The sequence below is a fragment of the Epinephelus moara genome, chromosome 2 (genome assembly GCF_006386435.1).
Source record: "Epinephelus moara isolate mb chromosome 2, YSFRI_EMoa_1.0, whole genome shotgun sequence".
Lineage (NCBI taxonomy): Eukaryota > Metazoa > Chordata > Actinopteri > Perciformes > Serranidae > Epinephelus > Epinephelus moara.
Genome location: NC_065507.1, coordinates 33,064,333 through 33,087,615, shown reverse-complemented (window position 1 = coordinate 33,087,615; position 23,283 = coordinate 33,064,333). Strand labels below are relative to the sequence as shown.

The following is a 23,283-nucleotide window of genomic DNA, read 5'->3' as shown; positions in this document are numbered from 1 at the left end:
TATTGTCACAGTAGGCCTATATTTTAGCATATGTAATAATAATGATAATAATAATAATAATAAAAATGAATTGTATTCATAGGCGCCGTTCCAAGCACTCAAGGACACCTTACAGGATATGACCTGCATTCAAACTCCTAAGTAAAAGCATCTAAATATAGTCTACCAAAAATAAGAGTACTGATTATGCAGAGTGGCCCATTTCAGAATAATATCTATATTATTGGATTTTGATTATTGGTGCATTAGTGTGTTAATTAATGTCATTGTTGCGGCTGGGTGGAGCTCATTTTAATTTCTTTATACACTGCATGGTAAATTAATCTAGCCCATAAGTCTGCCACCACTTATAATGGATACCATTACCGATGAAGCTGTCTGTGCCTGTGGTAAATTATGTAACGTCGCCTATAGACTACGTCTTCTTTACATACCCGTCAATTAAAAGTGTTAGCTCAAATGCGATGGTATGCTTCACCTGAGCCAGCTGTGGCAGAAACACCTGGCTCGGGTTACAACAGCGCAGAGAGCCAGAGGGGCTGGACTCTGAGCCAAAATAACTCCGCTCAGTAGCTGCGGAGCTATGACTAAATGTCTGGAGCAATCGCCACAAGAGAGAAACACAGTGCGAACAACCCGACTTCAGAATCAGGAAGACAAGGAACTTTGAACAGTGCTGTACTTTCCTCTCGACTTTGGGACAGAAAATCATCAAGGCTGTCATTTTTGAGGTAAGGAAGTGTTTTAAATCACTCCGTAGCGTGCGCACCTATCTGCGTGGGAAACACTGTTAGAGGTGAAGAAGAATGTTTGTCTTAAGATCTGCGTTGTACGACTTTGAATAGGTCTTTGGGTGTAGAGTTTTTAAAAAGTCGGATTTGTTGGTGTTGGTAATCTCAAGTTCAGTACAGTCGTGAAAACGCCTTTTTCCCCTATGAATGGTTCTTTCCATGGTTCTCTCGTTCATTGTGAGGGGTCTTGAATGCGAGGAGGAGCTTGTTCTCAAACTAATGAAAATCAGATGTTACCATCCCTGCCTGGCATGCCTCGCAGTCTGCAGCCACAGAGGGAAAGCTCCAGTGCAACAGCCAGCTGCTGGACATTGATTGACCGATGTGCAGCTCACCAGTTAACTGACATCACATACAGCCAGAGCAGTGATTTATGGGGTTTTGTGACATCATTAATAGTGATTTAATAGTGATCTTATCAGTTAGAATGGTATCTTTATGATTGTTATGTGATATTATCTTTGAATGTTCCCTTTATTATTGTAGACGAATGCTATTTATGGTGATTTTAAGTTGTGCTGTGATAAAGAAAAAACATCCTAACATTAAGAGAGTTCCTTATGCACTGAATCTTGTGACTGCAAGTTAAAAGTTCAAATGTGTCAGTTATTTGCTTAACCTATTAGCAGTACTGCTAATCTGTAAGTAGACCAAACCTTCCTGCTGGAGCAGGATTTAAATGGCCTCTATCCAACTTGTGTGTGTTGCTCTGGGTCTCAAAAACCAGCTGGGCTGCATTGTGTGATGCGCTTGCTGTAACCTGTCTCCAACAAACTTTTTCTACCGTCACCGAAACACCTGTAAGTCAGCTTTCTCCGAAGTCATCAAATCCATGCATGCTCATACATGCAAGCAGGTAAACCACCTGTCATTCCTTGGTCATGGCCCTGCTTTGTGCTCTTTGCACCTTGGTGTGAGCATGGCACAGTGCAGGCACCAGACTGGGCATGTAACTTGCCATAAATGTCTGTTATGTTGTGTCGCACTGAGAAATTCCAGAGGCACATCACATGCTGTGGAGAGCAGTTTTGCTCTAGAGGTGGAGGGTAGCTGGGATAGTGCTAGAGGCTACTATTCCAAAGGAGAGTCTGCAGAATCAAGAACCAAAAGAAGACTTAAGACGACTTGTATTGTTCACGGATTAGTTGTTATCATGTCAAAAATGTCCTTTGGTCCATTGTTTGTGTACCCTTAGTGTCTGCAGAGACTGATTGTTATTCTCAGCTTGAGAAGGACACAAGAGCTGCAGGTTGTCTTAGGCATGTTGTTTTTGGCAGTGACAGTTGCTGTCTTGAATAGGATGTACTATCATTTGCTTGTTCGTGAAAGCAGAAGGCATTTCAGTGACTAACTAGGTCGGAGGTGCGGGTGTACGCATCATAAAAGTACTTTGGGTGGAGTTCTTGTGTCTGAGAAGCTTACAGTTGTTGGAGTGTGTAATTAGATGATATGATTTATCTATAGACGTTTATGGTAGGTATATTTCAGCATGGATTTCAGCACTCAGCATTAGTCATTTAATTGAACAGGTGATGTAGTTGGGAAAATGTCAGTACAGCTCATTACTGCATTGTAGTTTGATCATAGTTTTATAATCTGTCAGATCTGAGGTGATACAGTTAATTTTTTTAGGAAATCCTCTTTCCGTAGTTGAAAGATAAAAACCATTTACAGTTTGATCCCCTTCCTAGAACACCATGACACCGAATTACAATGTTTGACACAATAATTTCACAATACCTCCCACTTGTTATTGTACAATTAGCCTTAATCTCCTGTCAAAATCCAGGAATGTCCACAGCCCATTGCAGATGATTCCCATTACATGAGATAGTGGTGAGCCAATGTAAACATTTACTCCGATTTTATCTTTGACATTCTACTCATGGCATGACAGTACCATCAAGGGATTTCAGACCAATGACACTGTGGATATTGAGCTGTACGAGAGCTGTTCAGAAAGCGTCTGGAAATTCATTTTTAAGTGTTTTTCACTGGAACCAGAGAGAGTGTGTGTATGGTAAGAGGTTCATTCTCCTGTGGGACATTAGTTAGTTTGTGTTGTCTGAATGATGACACACAGCCAGATTTAGTTTTTCCTTTTTTTTCCAAAGAAAATTGAAAGCAAGCCACAGAGGGAAGTGTTTCATTGTGTCTGAGGATTTTGTTTCTAATATTTAGTCTGAGCCAAGTTCCCTACCAGGAGTGGACAGAGACAAGGCCTGGAAGTTCTGAAGGAAGGATATGAAGGAGGGACCAACAAGAGGGGGAGGAAATGAATGCATGACTTGTAGAGTTCAGCAGAAACTAGAGAAACAGTTAGATGTGTAATCTGGAATTGTTGGAGGTCATAAAAGGAAAAGGAGAGAGGGAGGGGCCACTTGTATTCTTGGTCAGACACACCCTGGCATTCTGCAAAGCTAATGATTATTGTCTTCAATCCTTAAATGTCCCTGATGCTTCCCACAGGATCTCTCTGCTTTTCTGACTATCCGTTTACAAAGTTTCTGAGTTCCCAAATGCTTAAAGTCCAGTGTGCAAAGGCAGTTTTGTTAAGTGCTCCTTCCTGGTTTCATCTTGTGGCTTCCATCTTGGCTCTACCACTCGAGAGAGCTAATTGTTGCATGTTAAAATGGTTGAACCAGCGGACACTGTAATCACAGTACTGGAAAGGAACTAGACAAAAGTGCACATGACGTTTTCCAAGAAAGTTCTCTTTAAGAAAGCGACCAAAGTGCAGCTGCAGATCAGCAAGCCTGGAATAGACAACAGCACCGCTGCAGTGGCCACAAGCTGTCAGTCCACTTTAAATTTTCAGATGATTTATGTTTCTGTGTTTCAGTACTTCAAAACCAACACACGCTTTCTACTGTGTGTGTACTTTAAGGTATAGGCTAAGTTGCCTCTGTTGATACTCTTTGTGATAACTGCATGTATAGTGCCTGTTCTAAAAAGATATTTACTATATGTTTTTTTTTAAATATGCTTCTCTTCTTGAAACCTTTGTTTTACAAGGTCAAGCCCAGGCTAAGTTTACCTTACTGCAGTTTGTTTGCTCAGTAATGAAATGTGCTAATAAGTAAAGCAAAGAAAGTCTGGATGCAAATTGCAGGCACAAGCTGTCAAATTTTCTTTTTTAAAAGTAGACATAAAACAAGATTATTTAAAGATTCTAATCTATCACCCAAAACCAACATCTAATGGCAATAAAAGGTAAATCCAGAGTCAAAATGACAACACAACACAATATAATGGGAAATAATAGAACAAGAAGTATAAAGTCAAATGGGAAGTGTAGCCTATTCGCTGTGAATGATCCTTTTAAAATACACTGTAAGCTGACAATAACTCAGTTAGCCATTTTGAGTATATGCTTATACACCTGTTCTTTTAGGAGGTACTTACTGTTAAGACACATTAACAATGGAACAAGGCTTGAGTAAAGAGAAGAATAAATTTGATAAACAAGTCAAAAATATGTATTAAATAAATAAATAAAATATAGTTTTGATGGTGTATTGACAGTGTGCCAGTAACAACAGTGTAACACAAACAGTAAAAGTTGTCACAGTACCAGTGAAGAGAAGACAAGGAAGGGGTGGGGTGAATGAATTGCTGGGCAGCAAGGTGAGAGTTAAGTGAGTGAGTGATCGACATTTGTGAGTCAGTGAGAGTGTAATCTCTCTTTGCGTTAGTTGCTCATGACAGAGATAAGCGTCCCAGACTGTGTGTGTGAGGTGAATGTGTCACTGGGAGGTGTGGTGAGGAATGTGAGTCTGTGACCAGGCCCAACTGAGACATGCCGGTTTCCCGCTACAGTACAGCTCAGCACACAGTGTGAAGAGTGTTATGTCGCTGTGCTGTTCACCTTAATCTGATGACCCAACATAACAAACGTTTCACTGTGGCCCTGGCTAATGTTCAACTGCTGGTGGGGGCTAAGAATGATGTGTTATCGAATGTTGTTTGAGCTTGGTTTAGTTTTGATGATGTCTATGTCCACCAGTTGTATCAGGTCTAATAACAGTGAGTCAGGTTCATCTGTATTTTGCCAACAGGTCAGTGCAAGTATTAAGTTAAGAAATAGGTTCCGTGTTAGGTTTAGAGATTAAGAGTTGGATAAATGAGGTTAGAAAAAAATGTTTGTGGCAATTAACACCTCACAAATTTAAATTGAAGACTTCTGAATGGCTTCTTCTTCTTCTAAGGCCTACTGCAGACTCCCTGTGAAAGGAGCCTGCTATGTCTTTCCCAAAGTAAGATCAATAGCAATGTCATCTCTGTTCATCTTGTACAGATAGAAACGATACAGTCTGTGATGTATTTAATGTAATTTAACAAAGAGCCACAGGTGGAGGAAACACCACTGAAAGGAAAATAATACCTTTCAAGCAACTACAAATCTGTCACACACTGGCCTCCTATGTGTAACATGTTTCCTTTTCTATATAAGAAAGACACAACTTAAGAAGACAGCTTTGGAGTTGTCGGAAGGTGGTGTGTGTATATCTTTTTTATGGTTTAAGACATACAGCCTGTAGTAAATAAAGGTTACTCTGGTATCTCTACCTGAAGAACATGTACACAAGGCACGTCAAGGCATAATGCGTACAAGAAAACAGTAAATTACAACATCTTCTTCCAGAGTAATGTCTGTAACACAATAAGCACAACAAATCAACAGTATAATACAGTTTAAGAGTAGCCTTGGTTTGCTTTTGAAGTAGGAAACATACCAAAATAGCTCACTGAAATGTTGAGTGGTCACACAGCAGGCCCAGCAGTTGAATCATCAGCAACCTTGTTCTGCATGGGCCAGAGACTGACCTCATCTCTGTCTGTCTGTGAAAATATACCTGCATGGTCATTAAACTAGGGCAGGATTGTAAATGGTAGACAGGTGTGTTAGGGTGGCTGAACACACTTAGATAAACATACATTTAATGTTTAATTTTTCATTTGCCCGAACATGCACATATGTATTGTCTAATGGAAATAACATATTAGGTTTAGACTAACCGACGAAAGGTTCTCCAAAATATTAAGGCTTTACTGTATTTAAAAGCGATGCACTAATATTTTGTATTTTAAGTTGATGAAGAAGATGTCATGGAGCAGTTAGCTTTTCTTGTTTTATTTGGATGTTATAACACTGGGAAATTCATCAAGGTATTGCACTTAATTTTAAGGTCTCTACTAAATCCCAGATGAGCTATGTCTCTGCCTAAAGTATTTATTTTTTCAATATCTGATAGCTATTGCTGTCACATGTAGACTATATTAATAAGCAGAACAGAGAACCAGGAATTTTTAGCAGTGACGTATTATTTCCCATGCATCTATTTAAAGTGATTATTAGGTATGCAGTGATTCTCTAGCCTTAACACATTATTTGTTTACCATTTTGCATCCAGTTTGGATTAACTAACATGCTGACATACACAGCTGTCTGCCTTATTACTATAAACTGTCACCCACTTCCATTCAATTAGCTGTGCATGACACCTGTTTGTCTGTCTGTCAGAAATTTGTCTTTTAAACAAATGTTTAACATGTGATGTTAAACAGGAAGTCCTGGCATGACAGATAATGTGGCTGAGTCATCAAGCAGGACCAGTTTTCCTAAAAGGGGTTGTAAAGGTTGTGATGTCACTTAGTGGTGTGATCCGAGACATCAGTCCTTTCAAGCGTGCATTTTAAGTTGCCAAAGGAGGCAAACATGCTGACTTGTTCAGACATGACAGGCTTTCAGGTTATGTGTTCACAGAATGTTGCGTCTTTTGTCAGAGCGCCTGAAGGGGTGATGGCTGGGAGCCTGTAGCATGAGAGAAACGGTAGGGTTAAACCCTCCTTAGTGTTTTCAGTTTGAAGCTGCAGAAAGTCTGATTTTATTGTATCACACTAAAAGTCGATGGCTCAGTCAAATGGAATGAGAAGGAGCCAGAGGGCAGAGAGTGCAGCCAACCAATCTTTGTTGAATTTTATCGCTGATGTGGGCATGCCCAGTCCTATTTGATGTTTTAAGTGCTGAATGGGAATCAATCTCATGAGTTTGTAAAAAAAAGTCAGTTGAATGTTGTGTGAGATTGTTCTCCTAACAGCTGTGTTGTGTTTCCTTTTTCAGGAGCCGGACGCTGCTACCTCACAGCCATGACTTCTCAGACGAGCTTTGGCAGCAGCATGTTGTGTGAGTCTCTACAAACCCTTGATTTGTCATTGTCTAGGTCTGTGTGGCTCAGCATGTATTTGTGCACATGGAAGTAGTATGCTATGCTAATTGTCTGTGGTGCTTTTATTCAGTCCAGACGATAAATGATGACCTTAATGCATCGCTGGCTACAGCAGATGAGTTATCCAGAGAGTTCAACTCCCTGCTGAAGGAGGCCTCCTCCAACAAAAACACCACAGAGTCTGGCTCTGAGGTACACACACATACACAGACCTCCAATACCAATTTCCCTGTTGTAGATGTTTGTTTGACACAGTTTTATTCTGTGTCAGAGTGTCTCTCTCATAGCTAATCTTCAGCATGCCACTAGTTTCTGATTTTTCCAGTAGCAGGCTTCTTTCATCAGTTTTTCTTTAAAGCTAAAATGTGTTCCTGGGGTTTATTTGTTCATATTCTAAGCTAATGGGTATCTACAACTGTACTGGCCATTAAAAGTTGAAGGAGCAGTGTGTATTTAGTGGCATGTAGCAGTGATGATTGCAGATTGTAACCAACTGAAAATTCTCTAGAATTTCTTCAGTGTTGATTATTCGCGAGGTTTTGACAAGAGCAGAATTATCCACAGAGGTCTCTTCCTCTCTAAAACAAATGGACCAGCTGACTCAAACCAGTTAAAACACTGAATAAAGCAGCTTCACGTTACAAATCAGTTTTCTCCAACGCTGTCTGGCTTGTCGGAGATGTTCCTCTGTTGACTTAAGATCCAGACTTCTTGTTATATTACCCAAAATTAAACAATAGTATTACATGAGTCTTTTCCATTGGTGAACTGTCAAAGACCCTTTTGTGCAGGAGTTGTTGAATGCCAACAAAGTAAGTGTTGCATTATCTTTGTTAAAATGAAATAATTTGCACATCTTACTACCCAGCACAGCAGTATAGTCATTCCTTGTAATATTTACTTCTGACAAATGCATTTTCTCTTCAGACCAGGTCCTCAATCTACAGAGAGAAGCCTCAGTCCACCCTCCTGTCCAACACCTCCATCACAAGGGAGTCAAGTAGCAGCAATAATGGCAGCATCAGCTCTAAGCCATTCTCCCCCAGTTCAACAACTTACCGCACTTTGGACTCTGTCCTCTCCAGCAATAAAAACACACCATCCTCCCCCTCTATTTACACCACCAGCCCATCCTCCCCCTCTGTTTACACCACCAGCCCACACTCATCCCCCAAGATCCAAAGGAACTCACGCTCTCCAGTTCCTCGATCCGGATCCGACAGCTACCCATACAGCCAGCAGAGCCCCAGACAGTCACCTCACACTCCAAGGCGCAATTCCCCCTCTCGTTACGACAGGAGCCCACGAGGCTCAATCAGTTACATGGATAGATGCCCTTCTCCAAGCCCTACAGCAGCTTCTTTTGACCAGCCACCTTGGTCTCCCCAGCTTCACTCCTCCTTCAACCTGCTGAGCCCTCATGACAGCAACTCAATGGGCCGTAGGTCGCCTCGTTCAGACAGAAGCCGCTCTCCTTTGTCTTTTGATCATCCCATGTCCAACACGCTCCCTCGAAATTTTGGTGGTTTCAAGCAACCTGGTAAGTGGCTGTAGTTAAATCAGTTAGACAGAAGTTGTGGGCCAACTAAACCCTGCAGAAATATGTAATTATCATGGGAATAAATAAATTGTAATTCCATTGTAGTCATTTTGAACTAACATCTCATGCCAGTTGGGAATCTACCTGAAAGACTAGCATACTATTCATAAAAGACACATTACCTCATTCCTGAAAAAGGGATACTTTTGGAAACAAAAGCAGTATACTCCTTGGCTGAATGGTACAGTTACAGATGTGCTGTTATGTGCATTGATGACAATGCACCATTTGAAACAGAATTTCTGAACTGTCCCTCAGTGTTGGTCTTTTCTATTCTGGTGATGAATCAGTTTTTTGTGTTGCTTAACTTGATACTTATGTGTGTCAAGTAGAGCAGGATTTACGATGCTGCCGCTTAGAGTAGTGGTTTATGAAAAGTTATATTTTATGTTAATGAACCACAGTCTGTGTTTTTATTGGAGGCGTGCGTGGAGCTCTGGAAGCCAGCTGTTAGTATGACTGAACTTTGGCGAACACAAAAAAATGCTATCAATGGGCTTCAGAGATATACAGTTTAGTAGACTCTTCAGTTCAGACAAGAATATAGAAAAATACCCCCTCTTTTTAAACATTCAAAACAAAGCTTCGCTAAAGAAATACCCCTGCAAAGAATGTAATTGCTCTAGGTTTAATGTCACAGTGTTCTTAAAGAGATTCTTCGACTATACAAACAAAAAGTCTTGGAGAAATACTGGCCTATAAAGTACCATTCCTTTTAAGTTTCCTTTTGTAATGCTTTCCTCTTTCTGGCACTGTTTTTGTTTCTTTTGCCCTTAATTTTTTTTTCGCTATCTCTCTTAATCTCTCTCTCTCCCTCTCTCTCCCAGACGAGGGGGTGCAGCGGCAGAAGAGCCCTGGCAAGTGGAATGAGACAGATCTAGACGTGTCCTACGAGAAGAAACCTCACCATACCTATGACAGTTGGTTGATTCTGCTACTTTCTCAACTTTTATTTTGTATGTGATGTTGTGCAATTACAAGACCTAAGGAGCACTGGTACACTGCCTGTACTGTATGCGCTCTCTGTTTTCTAACTTAACACTTTCCTGTTGCAGAGACAGAGTGGCTACGGCCGTCTGTGCCAAATAGCAGCTGGAGAGAATCCAACCTCGATGGCCCTCCTCCAGCCCAGAGCCCCAAAAAGGTGGGTGGTGTTCACAGAGAGGCTTTCAAATAGGTAGGCCTACTGTGAGATATTTATTTAGATGGCTTCTGTTGTCACTCAAAACTTTTTTCTTAAATCCATGTTAAGCCATTTCCTGGAGTTCTTGAGGAGCTGCAGATATCCTCTAAATGGGAGTTACTGCAAGTCATGTGACATTGTTTTTACAGATAAGAACAGGATGAAGTGGCTTATAGACTGAGGGTGGGGATAAGAATTTCACTAGCCTCTTGAACTCAAAAATTTAGTCATAGCATTGTTATTTTTAAAAGACGCATTAGTCCATTTTTGGCAGGAAACCAGAAAACAATCAAAACTGCTAAAAGCAGTGTAACACATGGTCAGTACCATGTTTCTGGTTTGTTAAGTTGTCTCAGGAAATAGTTGCCTACCTCCAAATTGTACACCTGATGACTCTAAGTAAAGCGTTCATTTTCCTTTTGGCTCAAATAATAATTATTATTATGTATTACTCTTTGGTGCTGAGCAACCTATTCCCTGATAAAATAGTTCATATGATAACTTTTTTTTTTTAAAGATTATTTTTTGGGCTTTTTGCCTTTAATAGCCGGACAGAGTGAAATGGGGTGGGAGAGAGAGTGGGGGTTGACATGCAGCAAAGGGTTGCAAGCCGGAGTCAAGCCTGCGACCGCTGCAGGGAGGCATCGTCTCTGTACATGGGGCGCCGCACTATGCTACCGACACCCCAGTTCATATGATAACTTAAGAAAAAGCACATACGACAGTTTGTATGATATCTAACAAATTAGCATCCCACGAATGACTCTGTGTACGTAACATAAAGTTACGTAGATTAGGTAAACAAAGTTTGATAGGTTAGATTTAGGCTAGTAAAGTTACATAGGTTAGGTTCAGGAAAGTAAACTTATGGAGGTTACGTTTAGGTAAGTAAAGTTACGTAGGTTAAATTTACAAAAAGAAACATGTCGACGATGTGCTTTAAATAACTCAAACTTCACTTGGTTTCACATGGCTACACAATACATTTGCTGTACACAGTCATCTCATTCAATGGATTGGGATTAGATCAGAAATGATCCCTTCTCTTTTTTCTTCCAGGATCCTCGCTCTCAGCCACTCAAGTATTCCCATGGATCTCTCCCTCGTAACACACGTATAGCAGTACCTCCAGATGTTTCATCCCCAGTCCACTCCCCTTACCACCCTCAGCCCATCATCTCCCGTATTTCCATTCCCCCGAGTTCTCAGTCTCGTCAGCAAAAGCCCATCCCTCTTTCTGTCATCATGCGTCTCCAAAATCCCCACTGGGGAGCAATGGCAACCCGCCATCCCAGAGTCCTGGGAGGAGAAGCTGATATGGCACCTTACCCACCACCTGTACCCATCCCAAGGGAATTCTTCCATCAACCTGTGCCCCTGCCTCTGCAACACCCACCTGAGCTGAGACAGCCAGCCATATACAGTGATGGTATTTAACATCTTCAAACACACTCTGGTACTTACCACATTCACAGGATCTTTCATCTACTAACTTTGCTCTACAACTGTGGTTTGGTATCTTTGCAGCGCTGAACTCAGGGGATATAGATGCAGAGTTAGAGCGGCTCGACTTTGTTCATCACCTGCCTGTGATTTCGGAGAATCCCAGCATGCCAGAGGACAGAAGGGAGGGTGCGCCCCCTGCTCCCCGGCCCCTCAGCCCCACCAGGCTACAGCCAGTGGTGGCTCCTGAGGCCCAGAGCCAGGAGATTCCCAACCTGGAGGAGCTGCTCCGCATCCGGGCAGAAATCCCTCGAGCCCTGAAGAGACGAGGCTCGGTGGACCACTCACAGCCCATGAAGAGGGCCTCCCACTACCAGCCCAACCAGTACAAAAATCTCATCGACAAGCTGTTTCGCAGGAAGGAACACCGCCACAGGGGGGAGCATGGTAGCGAGACTAGCGGCTCCTCAGAAGAGGAGGACTTTGCTACACCTCCTGCCCGTCTACCTGAACCCTCGGTGCTTCCTGATTTCAAAGTGAGAAACTGTCTTAGAGAAACTAATGATGTAATAATCTCTGGTCAAACATGTGTCAAATTGTGAAAAAAGCCTCTAAATTGGTTGAAATGTGATACAGCCACTTATTAATTATTATGAATTCAACACACTGCAAATCCACATTTTTTTATGTCAACATTATCTGTCAACTATTCTCATTATAAAACAGCTACTTTTACATTTTGTTTTAAAACCCTGTCACTCTCTGCAGTCAAGTGTTTTACTTTATACAAGATGGGATCCTTTTTGTCCCCTCAGAACTACCATTCCATCCTACGGCAGTCCAAACGGGAACACAGAAGTTCTGGGAAGCGAGCTCGACTCAGCCCGCTCGTCCTGCTGTTGGATGGAGCGTTGGTTGGAGAGCTGGAGACAGTGCAGAGGGCTGTGCAGGAGGTTTGTGTGTATACTACTATACATATACCTGATATATACTGCCACTGAAACAACTACTATTACTCTGCTGCTACTGATAGTGATGTTAATCATATCTAAAATACTAAACCAATTGCACCAATAATTCTATATTTTTTCAATAAATATGAAGCTTTGATTAAATAAGGGAAGCAAAATCATCAGACAATGGGGAAATCAATTCAAAGACATTTGCAAAAAATTTAAAAATGTAAGATAGATAGATAGATAGATAGATAGATCAAAATAATCACAATAGTGCACTTTGCAGTTGTTATTGCAGTGTTTGCCACGAAGATGAATTCCTTTTAGCTTACATCAGCAGCCTCCATAAAAAAATGTATAGGGTAAAAACTCATTCAACTCAGTTCGAACTGTGAACTCAGACAGCAGAGTGTGGTGTCAAAGTTTATGCTCCAGTTCTGGATTTAGACTTTAAGAAGCACTGAAAATACGTGTGACATTTAACTTTAATTCTCTGAGGGAAGGTTTGCTGAGCCTGCATTCCCTTATTCAGCAGACCCCTGCTGCTTCTTCTTTACAGAGAAATACATTTGTCTGGAAGTTGCTCATGCAGTACTTCTATTTTAGCCGTTGGGGGTTAAGAGCTGGCTCCAGGTGATCCTGACAATAGTTTTGGAAGGAGGATAAGCGAATAAAGACAGTTGAAGAAACACCTCTTTATTTAACATCATGCTTTCTTGATGAAAAACAATTTAAGAATTCTTGTAGCTGATATATCCACTCTGCTGTAAAATGTCCTCCATAGGTGCAAGACCCTAGCCAACCCAATGATGAAGGCATCACTGCTCTCCACAATGCCATCTGTGGGGGACATTACAATGTGGTGGACTTTCTGGTTCGCATTGGAGCCAATGTCAGCGCACCTGACAGCCACGGCTGGTAAATACCTGCTTATTCTTTTCTACCTCTTTCCTCTCTCCAGTGGTGGAATATAACTAAATACTTGTACTCAAGTACTGAACTCAAAATTCTGGTGTGTAGGATAGGGGCATCTATTGACAGAAATGGAGTATTATATTCAAAACTATGTTTTCATTGGTTTATCACCTGAAAAAATAAGAATCGTTGTGTTTTTGTTACCTTAGAATTAACTTTTTATATATCTAAAAATGAAACATGGAGTCTGCCATGTTGTTTTTACATTAGCCCAGAACAGACAAACCAAACACTTGCTCTCGATAGGGCCATCTCATTTTCGCGTTTTTGCGTTGGCCATTGTAATTCTGCAACCTTACCGCTAGATGCCACTAAATCCTGCACACTAGACCTTTAAGTTAGGTTTTGTATGCAGGACTTTTACTTGTAGTGGAGGATTTCCCAGTGTGATATTAGTACTTTTACTTAAGTAAAGGATGTGAATAATTCTTCCACTACTGCCTGTTGAATTGTCTTTGGCCTCCTTTGAAGTTTTTGTGTAACACCGTATACAAAAGGTGGTATGTCAGTGTGTTTTGTTAATGGCATTGTGGGGTTCATGATATTTTCAGAACAGCAACCCTGTGCTGTTTCATTTATGAACTGTTTGTTCTTTGGCCCACAGGACTCCGCTGCATTGCTCAGCTTCTTGTAATGACCGGCCTCTGTGTGAGTTTTTGGTGAGGAATGGAGCTGCAGTCATGGCCATGACAGAGAGTGACGGTGCTATCGCCTCCCAGAAGTGTGACCCCTACGCTGTTGGGTATGAGGAGTGTGAGAGCTTCCTTAGGGGTGAGGCAATTACACCCACACATGCATCAGCACACACATTCATGCACACACACCCTATGAGACTGTACTATTAAATGCTAAAAGTCAAACATAATACAGTGAATTATAAAATGACATCATTTGACAGTTGGTGCATTTACTGGAGCTCTGGCCTTTGCTCTTTTAACCACTTATTGAATGTGATGGGTTTAAGCCTAGTCTACCATCAGTCATTCACACACATCCACTTAATAAAGCTGATGCTAAAATACCCATCGTAAAACTCAAAATATATTTATGACTCTTAGCCAACATTTTCATTTCAAGTAACTTAAATGTAACATATATGGTTCTGTAATTATATGGAATTTTTGTTGTAATATTTGGCATCCTAACATATGACCATTTCATACCAAAGCTGCATGTTTGCAAGGCTTGAGACTATGAAAGTCTGTTTACAACACTTTGCATGTGTTCTTGGGCAAACTGCCTATGTAAGTAAATCAAGTACTGTAGTAATACTTAAATGAAATGCTTCACCCTCCCAAAAAACCGTATGATTTGTATATTAATTACTGACCAAGCGTTGTGTTGAATTTGTGAAGAAAACTTTGTTGTTCTCACATCTCAGGTAATAAAGAATTCAAAAACAGAGAGAATTCTTGATTAACAAAAGTCACAGGGGGCTGCGTTTAAAAGCAAAACTATATCAAGACATCCATTTTACAAACTCTCAAACAAATAATACAGTATAATCCAAGTTTCATTTATGCAGTAATGCACTCAGTACTAATCAAACAGAGAGCCCTTTTTTGACAAGGAACAGAACTAAAAGTGAAACTTATCTGTGCTCTCTTCAAAGCTAGACTCCATTGACAAAAACAGTAATATTACCTCACTGAACACAGGAGCTGTTGGTCTACCGCTGCCTCAGTTGATGGTTTGCTTGTGTTATTGTGTGACTGTAACAAGACAAACTAACTCAGAGGCAGTGGTATACCAGCAGCTCCTGCGTTGAGTGAGGTTAAGTTACAGTTTATGTCAATGGAGTCTGGAGTCTTTGAGAAGAGCGTTGAAAAGTTTGACTTTTAGTTCAGTTCTCAGTCAGAAACAGGTATTTGTTGGGGGACTACTGGGCATACAGCTGGATAAATGAGACTTGGATTATACTGCATGAGTTGTTTGAGAATTTCTAAATAGATGCTTTGATATTTTTTCGCCTTATTTTATCTTTTCTTGTTTTTGTCAAGAAGCATCACCGGTCTCCCTGATCATCAGTTCAAACTATCATTTTCTGGTACAGTCAGTGTTAATCATGTCAACACATAATATTTTCTTTGTAATACCAGGTGTGGAGGAGGCCATGGGTGTGGAGAACAGCGGGGTGTTGTATGCACTGTGGAGCTACCCGGCCCAGTCGGCTGATGAGCTGAGCTTTAAAGACGGAGACATGGTCACCATCCTGCGGAAACCTGAAGGGTCAGATTGGTGGTGGGCCTCACTCTGTGGCAGGGAGGGCTTTGTTCCAAACAACTATTTTGGGGTAAGATACCAATTTCTAAACAAAGGGTTGAACAATTTTTTTACCAAAATGCAGAAAAAAACATGACTGTTAATGTTTTTTTTGTTTGTTTCTTTCTAGCTTTTCCCAAAGGTTCGACCAAAATCTCTCTGCTAAGTGGTCTCTTGATGATGGTCAAACTGGTGCAGAGGACCGTCTGAAAAAAACTGAGCTTCACTGCTTCACACTTGTTGTTTGACAGGAATGTGTCTGTGTGATTATGAAAAGGCTGTATTGCTGCAGGGCTTGAGAAATGGTTTTGATCTGTCAGTCAAGGAGAGTTGAAGGAGAAGTCTCAGTATTCATTTTGGCCTCGCTGACAGGGATAAATCTTTCTAGAAGACATCATTTGTACTGGCTCTGATGCAGGATATTTTTTCTAGTAAAGCTACAACTCTGTGCTATGCTAAACCTCTTCTGTCAAGCTCTGCCTGTCTATCCAAAGGTTACAAAACGGCGATATTCACTGCTGTTTTTGCTCAGCTGTGTTCCAGTCAGACATTGACTTTTCTGACTCATTGGCTGGTTACTAATCAGAATGCAAACAGTGACTGTTCAGTCCATTCATCAGCGAGGTCAGTGTAGCTGTATGCTGTCAGCAAACCCATGATTGCTCAATTTAGAAAAGGGCTGCTTCAATCAGAGCAAAATCAACTTCTCATTACTGGAGCAGAGTTGTCTGCGGCTACATCAAAGAAGCACCGAAAACTGTTAAAGAGTTGTCAGGAGTTGACATGGAGCTGTTATTCTTTTATGATATTGCTAAAGTGTTCTCAGTGTACATATCATTGTTTTTGCATATTATTATCCAGTGGATTCTAATAGAAAGTACATTCATGATTTTACAGGCCAAATATTATTTTTGAAGAGATGTTTAATGTGGCTGCAGACTTTCCATATTTTCAAATGAGCCTCACCAAAAATGTAACGGGTCTGGCTGGTTTAGGTTGAGGCCCTTCTTGCTGCCTGAATAAGTCAATTTCTATGGAAACGTTTTTTTTATGACAATGAAAGTGGTCTTTTGTAGATATGTGTATTTTCACAGAGGTAGAATGGATGTTTGGTGATGTATTGGTTTTGTGGGTTGCTGTGTTTTTTTTAATCAGTTTTCAGTGTAACACTAACTGCTGTGCACTTAACCATTACCCTCTCAAGCATGGGCGGATTATGAGACAATGGGCCTCTGGGCACAGTTGTGCAAAAGGCACCCCAGGAGCAAGACACACAGATTTTATAGTTGTTTATCCTCTTTTTGATGTTTTGCATCTCTTTGTAGTCATTATGCATCTCTGCTTAGTCCCTCTGCATAAAGTTATCTTGCCTTTAAGCGGGCAGTGAAGCTAATAACAGTGCAGAAGTGACGTCTGTGTTAAAAGGAACAGCAGGTGGGATGGGACCACAGACAGGACAGGTGTGACATTTTGACGTTGTGTTATGTTTGTGACCCACCATTGGAAGATTTAAAAAGCGGGTAGCAGCAGTTAGCAGCTAATTAAAAAAGACAATGAGGTCCAGGACCGCCTTACCCTCCAAGCAGAGGGACGGTAAATGATTGTTATTGCTGTGTTCTGCCATTGTTATTGAAACCCCTGGCGACTTATATGTTATATGTCCCACTGGAGGCTGTTGTGTTACATGTCACTCCCATCATGCCTCTTTTGCTTCCAGGATACCGGCATGCTATCTAAAAACACACTCGTGGGTGGCATGATGCTGCTGGAGTTTGGTTCTATTTAAAAATGCAAAGGCGGCCTAATTAAAGGGACTTCATAGCCTTATAGCATGAACTCTGTGTAAAAAGGGCTACTGTGTCTCTTTACAGCCCTTTTGTATCTCTTTGTAGTCATTGTGTGTCTCTTTGTTGTGTTTTCGTGTTTCTTTGTAGCCATTAAAGTCTGATAGTAAGTGACATTTTGCAGATGAAGGCCAGAGGGGGCCCTGAAACTTTGGGCCCCTGGGCCAGTGCCTGATAGGCCCATTCATGCTCTTAAGAGGCGCACAGTAACCAAATGTTTGAATACTGAATAAATACTGAATAAATACATGAGTCACGTGTTTTTGGCTTCCGTTGGAATTGTTTGTCAAAGCCGTGTTATTAAAATAAAATATATGAAATGTCCCTTACTGACCAGCAGGTGGCACTGTATATTCAAGTATGAATTCAGCACCAACTTCATGTTTTTGTTTGTCAACACCACCTGCACATATGACTAATGTATGTTGTAAAACATCATTTATTCAGGCTGTTTTGTGAAGCATCAGGCCTGTATGTTGTGTGTTATATTAAACCCTGTTAGTATTTTATTTCTTCTTCTTCTCTGAAGTTATATTTATTCTCATGTTCTTTCTCCCTTTCCTCTTTTACACCACAGAGAACCAGAGTGACTGCTGTGATTCTTAATGAATCAATTAGCTGCACTATTATGCATGGGGGTAATTACAAAAAAAAAAATACACACGATTAATATATTTTTTAATTAAGTCTGACTCAAGCCTTTTGATCTGCAGACTATCTCTACCCCACTGGTATTAAGAAAACACCAACGCTTGCATGCTTCATCACAATCCCCGAGGAAGATTAGTGTCAACATTGTTTGAAGCTGACTACTGTTTAATGTTTTTCTTTTTTTATTTTATGTAGATTATTAAACATACGGTGACAATGATGATGATGACATGCACATTCATAATTTACTCAGACACACACACTGTGGTGTGTAGCTGTGGTGAGCTAATGCAGTGTTTCAGATTTTCTGGTGAATAATTCAGATGATTTAAGTGAACTGAACTGTCCACTGGCCCGTGGTAGCATATATAATGTTCCGCTGAAACAGATCTCCTCTTGGCCTCGACTGGAGGGCCATGGCGACGAAAAGGAGCATACACTGCAAAATGCCCATGTTAGGTCTCATCTTTATTCATAAAACATTGCATTTCTTCGGTTACTCAACCAAGGAGGTGCGATAATGTGACTTATATGGCTGCAATTTCATTTAGCTGATTTCTAGGAAGAAATTCATAAAAAGAATCATTTCATCAGATTGAATATAAACTATTGTGGAGAGGGATTTTTTTCTTAATCATCAGAGGTTTTTATTTTATGTATCTTTGTGGTTTCGATGATAAAAAAAAAAAATGAGACACAGCTATTTAAATTGGTGGTTCCCAGCATAAGGGTCACAAGATGATTAAAGTCTAAGACCTGGTCGTTGCCTTTTTATAAACCCCTAACCTCACCTGAGTGCTGTGGGGGTACACGCCCATAAGCATCCCAAACACAGAAAATAAAGGGAAAACAAAGGCAGAGGGCAGAGCATCTGCAGAAAATACACCACCACACACTTCCAGTGGGTCATTATTATAACTGAGAGCAATTACTCTTGTATGAGTCTATACATTGCTTTTTGAGGAAAATCCTCCATAGTATGTCTACAAATAACTGGTAAATATTTGCTGCAGAACACACAATCTAATGCAATACAATACAGTGCCACAACAATTATTACATCTGTGAATGTTTCTTGTTGAAACTGAAAATCAAACATTGCTTCCCTCTGAGATCTGTCTATTACAGAGCTGTTGGGTTAGACTGCTTTATGCAGAGCTCTCCATTTTTCTGATCACTGAGTCATAGACATGCTCCTGCCTGCAAGCACAAATGCACATTTTCCTTGGGCCCTCTCTCCCTGTTGCTCTTTGATAGTGCTGCACTGAAGAAAGAATTGTATCTGCGGCGGTGAACAGTTTTGTGCTGAACAGTAATTCTGTTCAAGCAGAACTCATTTGATGCCTCATTGAAACCCCATTATAACCACGATGGAGCAAAATGAACTGTTATTGACGTGGTCTGCAGCCAGCAGGTTCGCAGTGGTGGAGGAGTGGGGTTACTTGCCCAGTCTGCGGAGTGGTTGCACATTTTCATTCTCATCTTATTCTCATTCTCCTCACTGCATTCAATTTTGCCTCACCACCACCTACACACACACACACACACACACACACACACACACACACACACTCACACACATACGCACTATGATTTCAGCAATGCTGGCCATTATTGGAGCCAGCCCTTTTTGGCCCATCAGGGTCTGACAACCCCACTTGACACGACAGGCCAACCCTCAACTGCTGCGGTCAAATAAACACATAAGAGCACTAAGAGCAGACGTGCTTTACAGCCATAAAGTACAGAATAGAGCTGGGGACGTTCTGCAAAGAAATAGCAGGGCTGAGACAATGACACAGCAGGATGCGAAAATTGAATGATGAGAAAAAAAGTGTGTGACAGAGGGAATGGAATACCTTACTGAGTGCCTCAGCGTTTTCTGTTTGATGGGATACGGTCCAGAGGAATGAAAGGATAATGTATAAACCACTCGACCATTACATGTAATGTGCTCCATTTCACCTGCCCTGACTGACAGCAAGTAGAATCAACTATTACGACCTGAAGTCACAAAAAAGAAAAAGAAATAATATTTAAAGGAACAGTGTGTAAGATTAAGCTGGATTTAAGGGGATTTAGTGGCATCTGGCAGTGAATACTGCAGACTGCAATCAGCTGAAACTTCTCCTGGTCATAATTCCTTCAGTGTTCATTGTTCAGGAAGTTTTTACATGGAGCTAAATTATCTGCAGAGGTGTTTTCCTCTCCAACAAAAACAAACTAGGTGTTTGAAACTGGTAAAAACAAAAAACACAGAATAAAGCAGTTTCTTGTTACAAATCTTTTTTATTTTAGTGCTGTTTGACTCGTTGCGATGGGTCGCTAGCCCAGCACCTGCTAATGTGTGCTCTCCTATTTTCTCTGATAACTTAACATGCAGATGTTTAGGAGGTTTTTACCAGGAGCCACATTATCTGCAGAGGTCTTTTCCTCTCCAAAACAAATCAACCTGGGGATTAAAGCTGGTAAAAACACTGAATAAAGCGGTTTCATGTTACAAATCAGAGGGGCTGCTAACTATATAGGTTGATTCAAATATGGAGGTGCAACATTACACACTACATGGAAGAGGACCCGCTCCCTTTGTAAATATAAACAGCTCATTCTAATATTCTAATGTAACAACAACACAACAATTCTTATTTTAAGGTGATAATACACTAAGGGAAACATACTTATTATGTAATATTCAATTTTTTGCCAATATATCCCTCTAAGTCCTATACACTGGACCTTTAAAAATGAGGTGTTCATTTCATATTTTTCTCTGTGAATATGGAGGCAAAAATAAAAATATAAAAAAGCTGGAAACACTCAAATCCATACACACAGACATTGCTGCAGACATGACTGGGGTATACAATGTCTCTGTCAAAAGATGGCAACCAGTGGACCCACGAGTCATCAATGTTGTATGTTTTTGCCTTTTAAGTATTGAACAGACTCCCCTCTCAGTTATACTTCTGAAGAGATTGGTTCTGTCAGACCAGCGGCGGGAAAGTATCTTATAATGTAATCTCAGCAAGAGCTATGCTTCATTATTTAGGGTCAACAAACAAGTGTGTATATGTGTGTTGTTTTTTTGTGGCTCCACAGGGCTGCGAGAAAAGTTGGGTGACGGATGCAATCATACCGCGTGCCATGTTTGTTCTCTAATAGTCCAGACCAGAACTGGACTGATGTCTCCTTATATTTGAGAGTATTGTATGTGACAGCCAGCAAATTGCCTTGAAGGGAGACCCTGTGTGTGTGGATTTGTTTGCGTGTGTGCATGTCTACATTTTTGCATGCATGCTCCACTCTCGCTCAGACAGCCTGCAAAAATGTCCACTCCACTTCTGCTCCTTTCTGTCTTTCCCTACACCTCAGCTATTCTAGCTATGCTCTGTGCTCCTGTGGAGCAATGAATAATAGAGGAGTGCTTGTCCTCCCTCGCTCCCCTAGTTAATCAGAGCTCGCCTGGCTGCCCTCTTCTCTGCCACTCCTCACTTTAATAAATCATTCAGGCCTTCAGGACAACAAGTCCGTCAACACAGGCTAAGCAAGGGCCATACTGGTAAAAACCCTGCCTTCTTCTCTCACTACAACCTCCTCCTCCTCCTCCTTCACTCCAAACCCTGAAACAGCCCTGTCTCACTATCATCTCTTTCCTCTGTGTGTCCTTCACTTTTTCAGTTGCCCCATCTCTTGTGTCCTCATCTCACTCTTTTTTTCTTTTTGGGAGACAAATCAGACTGGCAAGGAGTCCCACTCCATTTCTCTTCCCCCCCTTGGTCTCTCTCCCATGGGGAACCATTTCACTTAAGCTCTCACTCTGCCAGAGTTCGACCCAATGCGTAATGTTCTCATTCCTCATCTCTTTCCTCCTTCTCCTCCTTTGTGTCTCTGTTCTCTCTCTTTGCCCTCCCTGTCCGACAAGAAATTCCTATCGGGGATGACGTCACATGGATGTGTCCCCAATGGATGCTGCTGCATAGAGGGTCATAACAGGGATGGATACAAAAAACACTGCAGGATGTGCGGGGAGAGACATTTTCCCCTGCAATTTTTTACATCTAGTCGTAACCACAGTTAACGATTTCAGTAGGGTTTAGGTAGTTTAATTTGCAGCATTTAAGCAAAGCAATGTGGGGAAAATCCCATCTGTAAAATTCAGTAATCCAAGAGCTATTTTTTGTCATGACATTTACCTACATAAAATGGCTCAACCTCTGTTTCAGTGAGTGAAATACTACATTTCCCAGAATTGATTTTCTCCACCTGCTGTTTTGTGGGTTACACATCAAGCCTGTAAGTAGTAGGAGCAATTTCATCATATAGTAAGGCCATTTTAATCACCTGTGACTCAAAATGTTAGTGAGAGAATTGCACTGTGGTCTACCGAGGTTATTGATGATGAAGAAAATGATGGATTCTTGTCCGTATGTGACTGCTGAGCATTAGTGCATAAAATGATGATACCAGAAAAACTAGCAGCAAAATGCTTATGCTTTCTGTTGATGTTTCAGAGTCAGGAAAACTGAAAAAAATACAAGGACTTCAGTCAGAAACACACTCACAAAGAGCCAGTACATCCAAGAGTCAGTTGTGATTGGTTCAGAGTTATGACGACGTGGCATCAATACAAAAGCTCATTGTCTTTTGTCCAAGCTTACAGTCTTTTGCCTCATTGAAACTGCATGGTACGGCATAGCTCGACTTGACTCTCTTGGAACAGTTCCTTTTTGACCACTGATTGGTCAGAGAGGATCGCCACTGGAATCGCCTTTGCTCATCACGAGTCATCCTCTACTATCAGTAGTGACAGCAATCTTTTAATTCACTAAACTCAGATTGTAAAACTGCATGGGTCTGATTTTCAAGACCCACTCCTGAACCGGAACCGTGACATGCAATACTGCACCCACCCCACCACCAGCACATAAGACCAATTAATTCCACAACCCAACTCAACCTACCAGTGTAAGATCTGTGGTCCGACCTAAAATTGCAAATCCTATAACAACCATGTGCCGTTTAAATAATTTGGTTAGGTAGCATGTTTAAGTGATCATTTCGGGACACCTCAGAGTTGTGGAACTTAGATATTTTTACAATGAAGGTAATTCAGGAAATACAATTTAAATGTGGATTTTTGTGCTTATTCTCATCATTTTGAGCAGTACATCTCCACAGTTAATGTGCCTGTTAGTAAAGCACCCAACTGAAGCAGCTCTCATATTCCAGTGCAGAGGACAGAGCTGACACACAAAGTCAGCTGCCAAAGGATTAAAACATTAAGACATTACATTAAATTAGTATCATTATGGTTCCATTTTAATAAATTTATCATTCAACACCTGCAA

At 41.0% G+C, this 23,283-nt stretch overlaps 1 protein-coding gene across 2 annotated transcripts; it reads left to right on the top strand.

The window, feature by feature from the left end:
• Positions 1–546: 546 nt before the first annotated feature.
• On the top strand, positions 547–17,793 carry ppp1r13l (protein phosphatase 1, regulatory subunit 13 like). Of its 2 annotated transcripts, none has more exons than XM_050064779.1 (13): positions 547–731; positions 6,916–6,978; positions 7,092–7,213; positions 7,949–8,561; positions 9,449–9,541; positions 9,677–9,765; positions 10,864–11,233; positions 11,332–11,783; positions 12,063–12,200; positions 12,988–13,121; positions 13,783–13,949; positions 15,278–15,471; positions 15,571–17,793. In XM_050064779.1, exons 2-13 carry the CDS (start codon positions 6,942–6,944, stop codon positions 15,604–15,606), a joined length of 2,445 nt encoding a protein of 814 aa, XP_049920736.1. In that variant the 5' UTR covers positions 547–731; positions 6,916–6,941; the 3' UTR covers positions 15,607–17,793. The 2 variants fall into 2 exon arrangements, with proteins under 2 accessions (XP_049920736.1, XP_049920726.1); XM_050064769.1 differs by lacking the exon at positions 547–731 and adding an exon at positions 2,677–2,811.
• The last annotated feature ends 5,490 nt before the right edge of the window (positions 17,794–23,283 follow it).

Excerpts from the sequence above, each read along its gene's own strand:
- ppp1r13l (XM_050064769.1), top strand. The coding sequence starts at position 2,682 with ATGACAGTACCATCAAGGGATTTCAGACCAATGACACTGTGGATATTG. Across the intron at positions 7,214-7,948 it reads CCACAGAGTCTGGCTCTGAG|ACCAGGTCCTCAATCTACAG; the intron begins GTACACACACAT and ends TTTTCTCTTCAG. Across the intron at positions 13,122-13,782 it reads GCACCTGACAGCCACGGCTG|GACTCCGCTGCATTGCTCAG; the intron begins GTAAATACCTGC and ends TTTGGCCCACAG.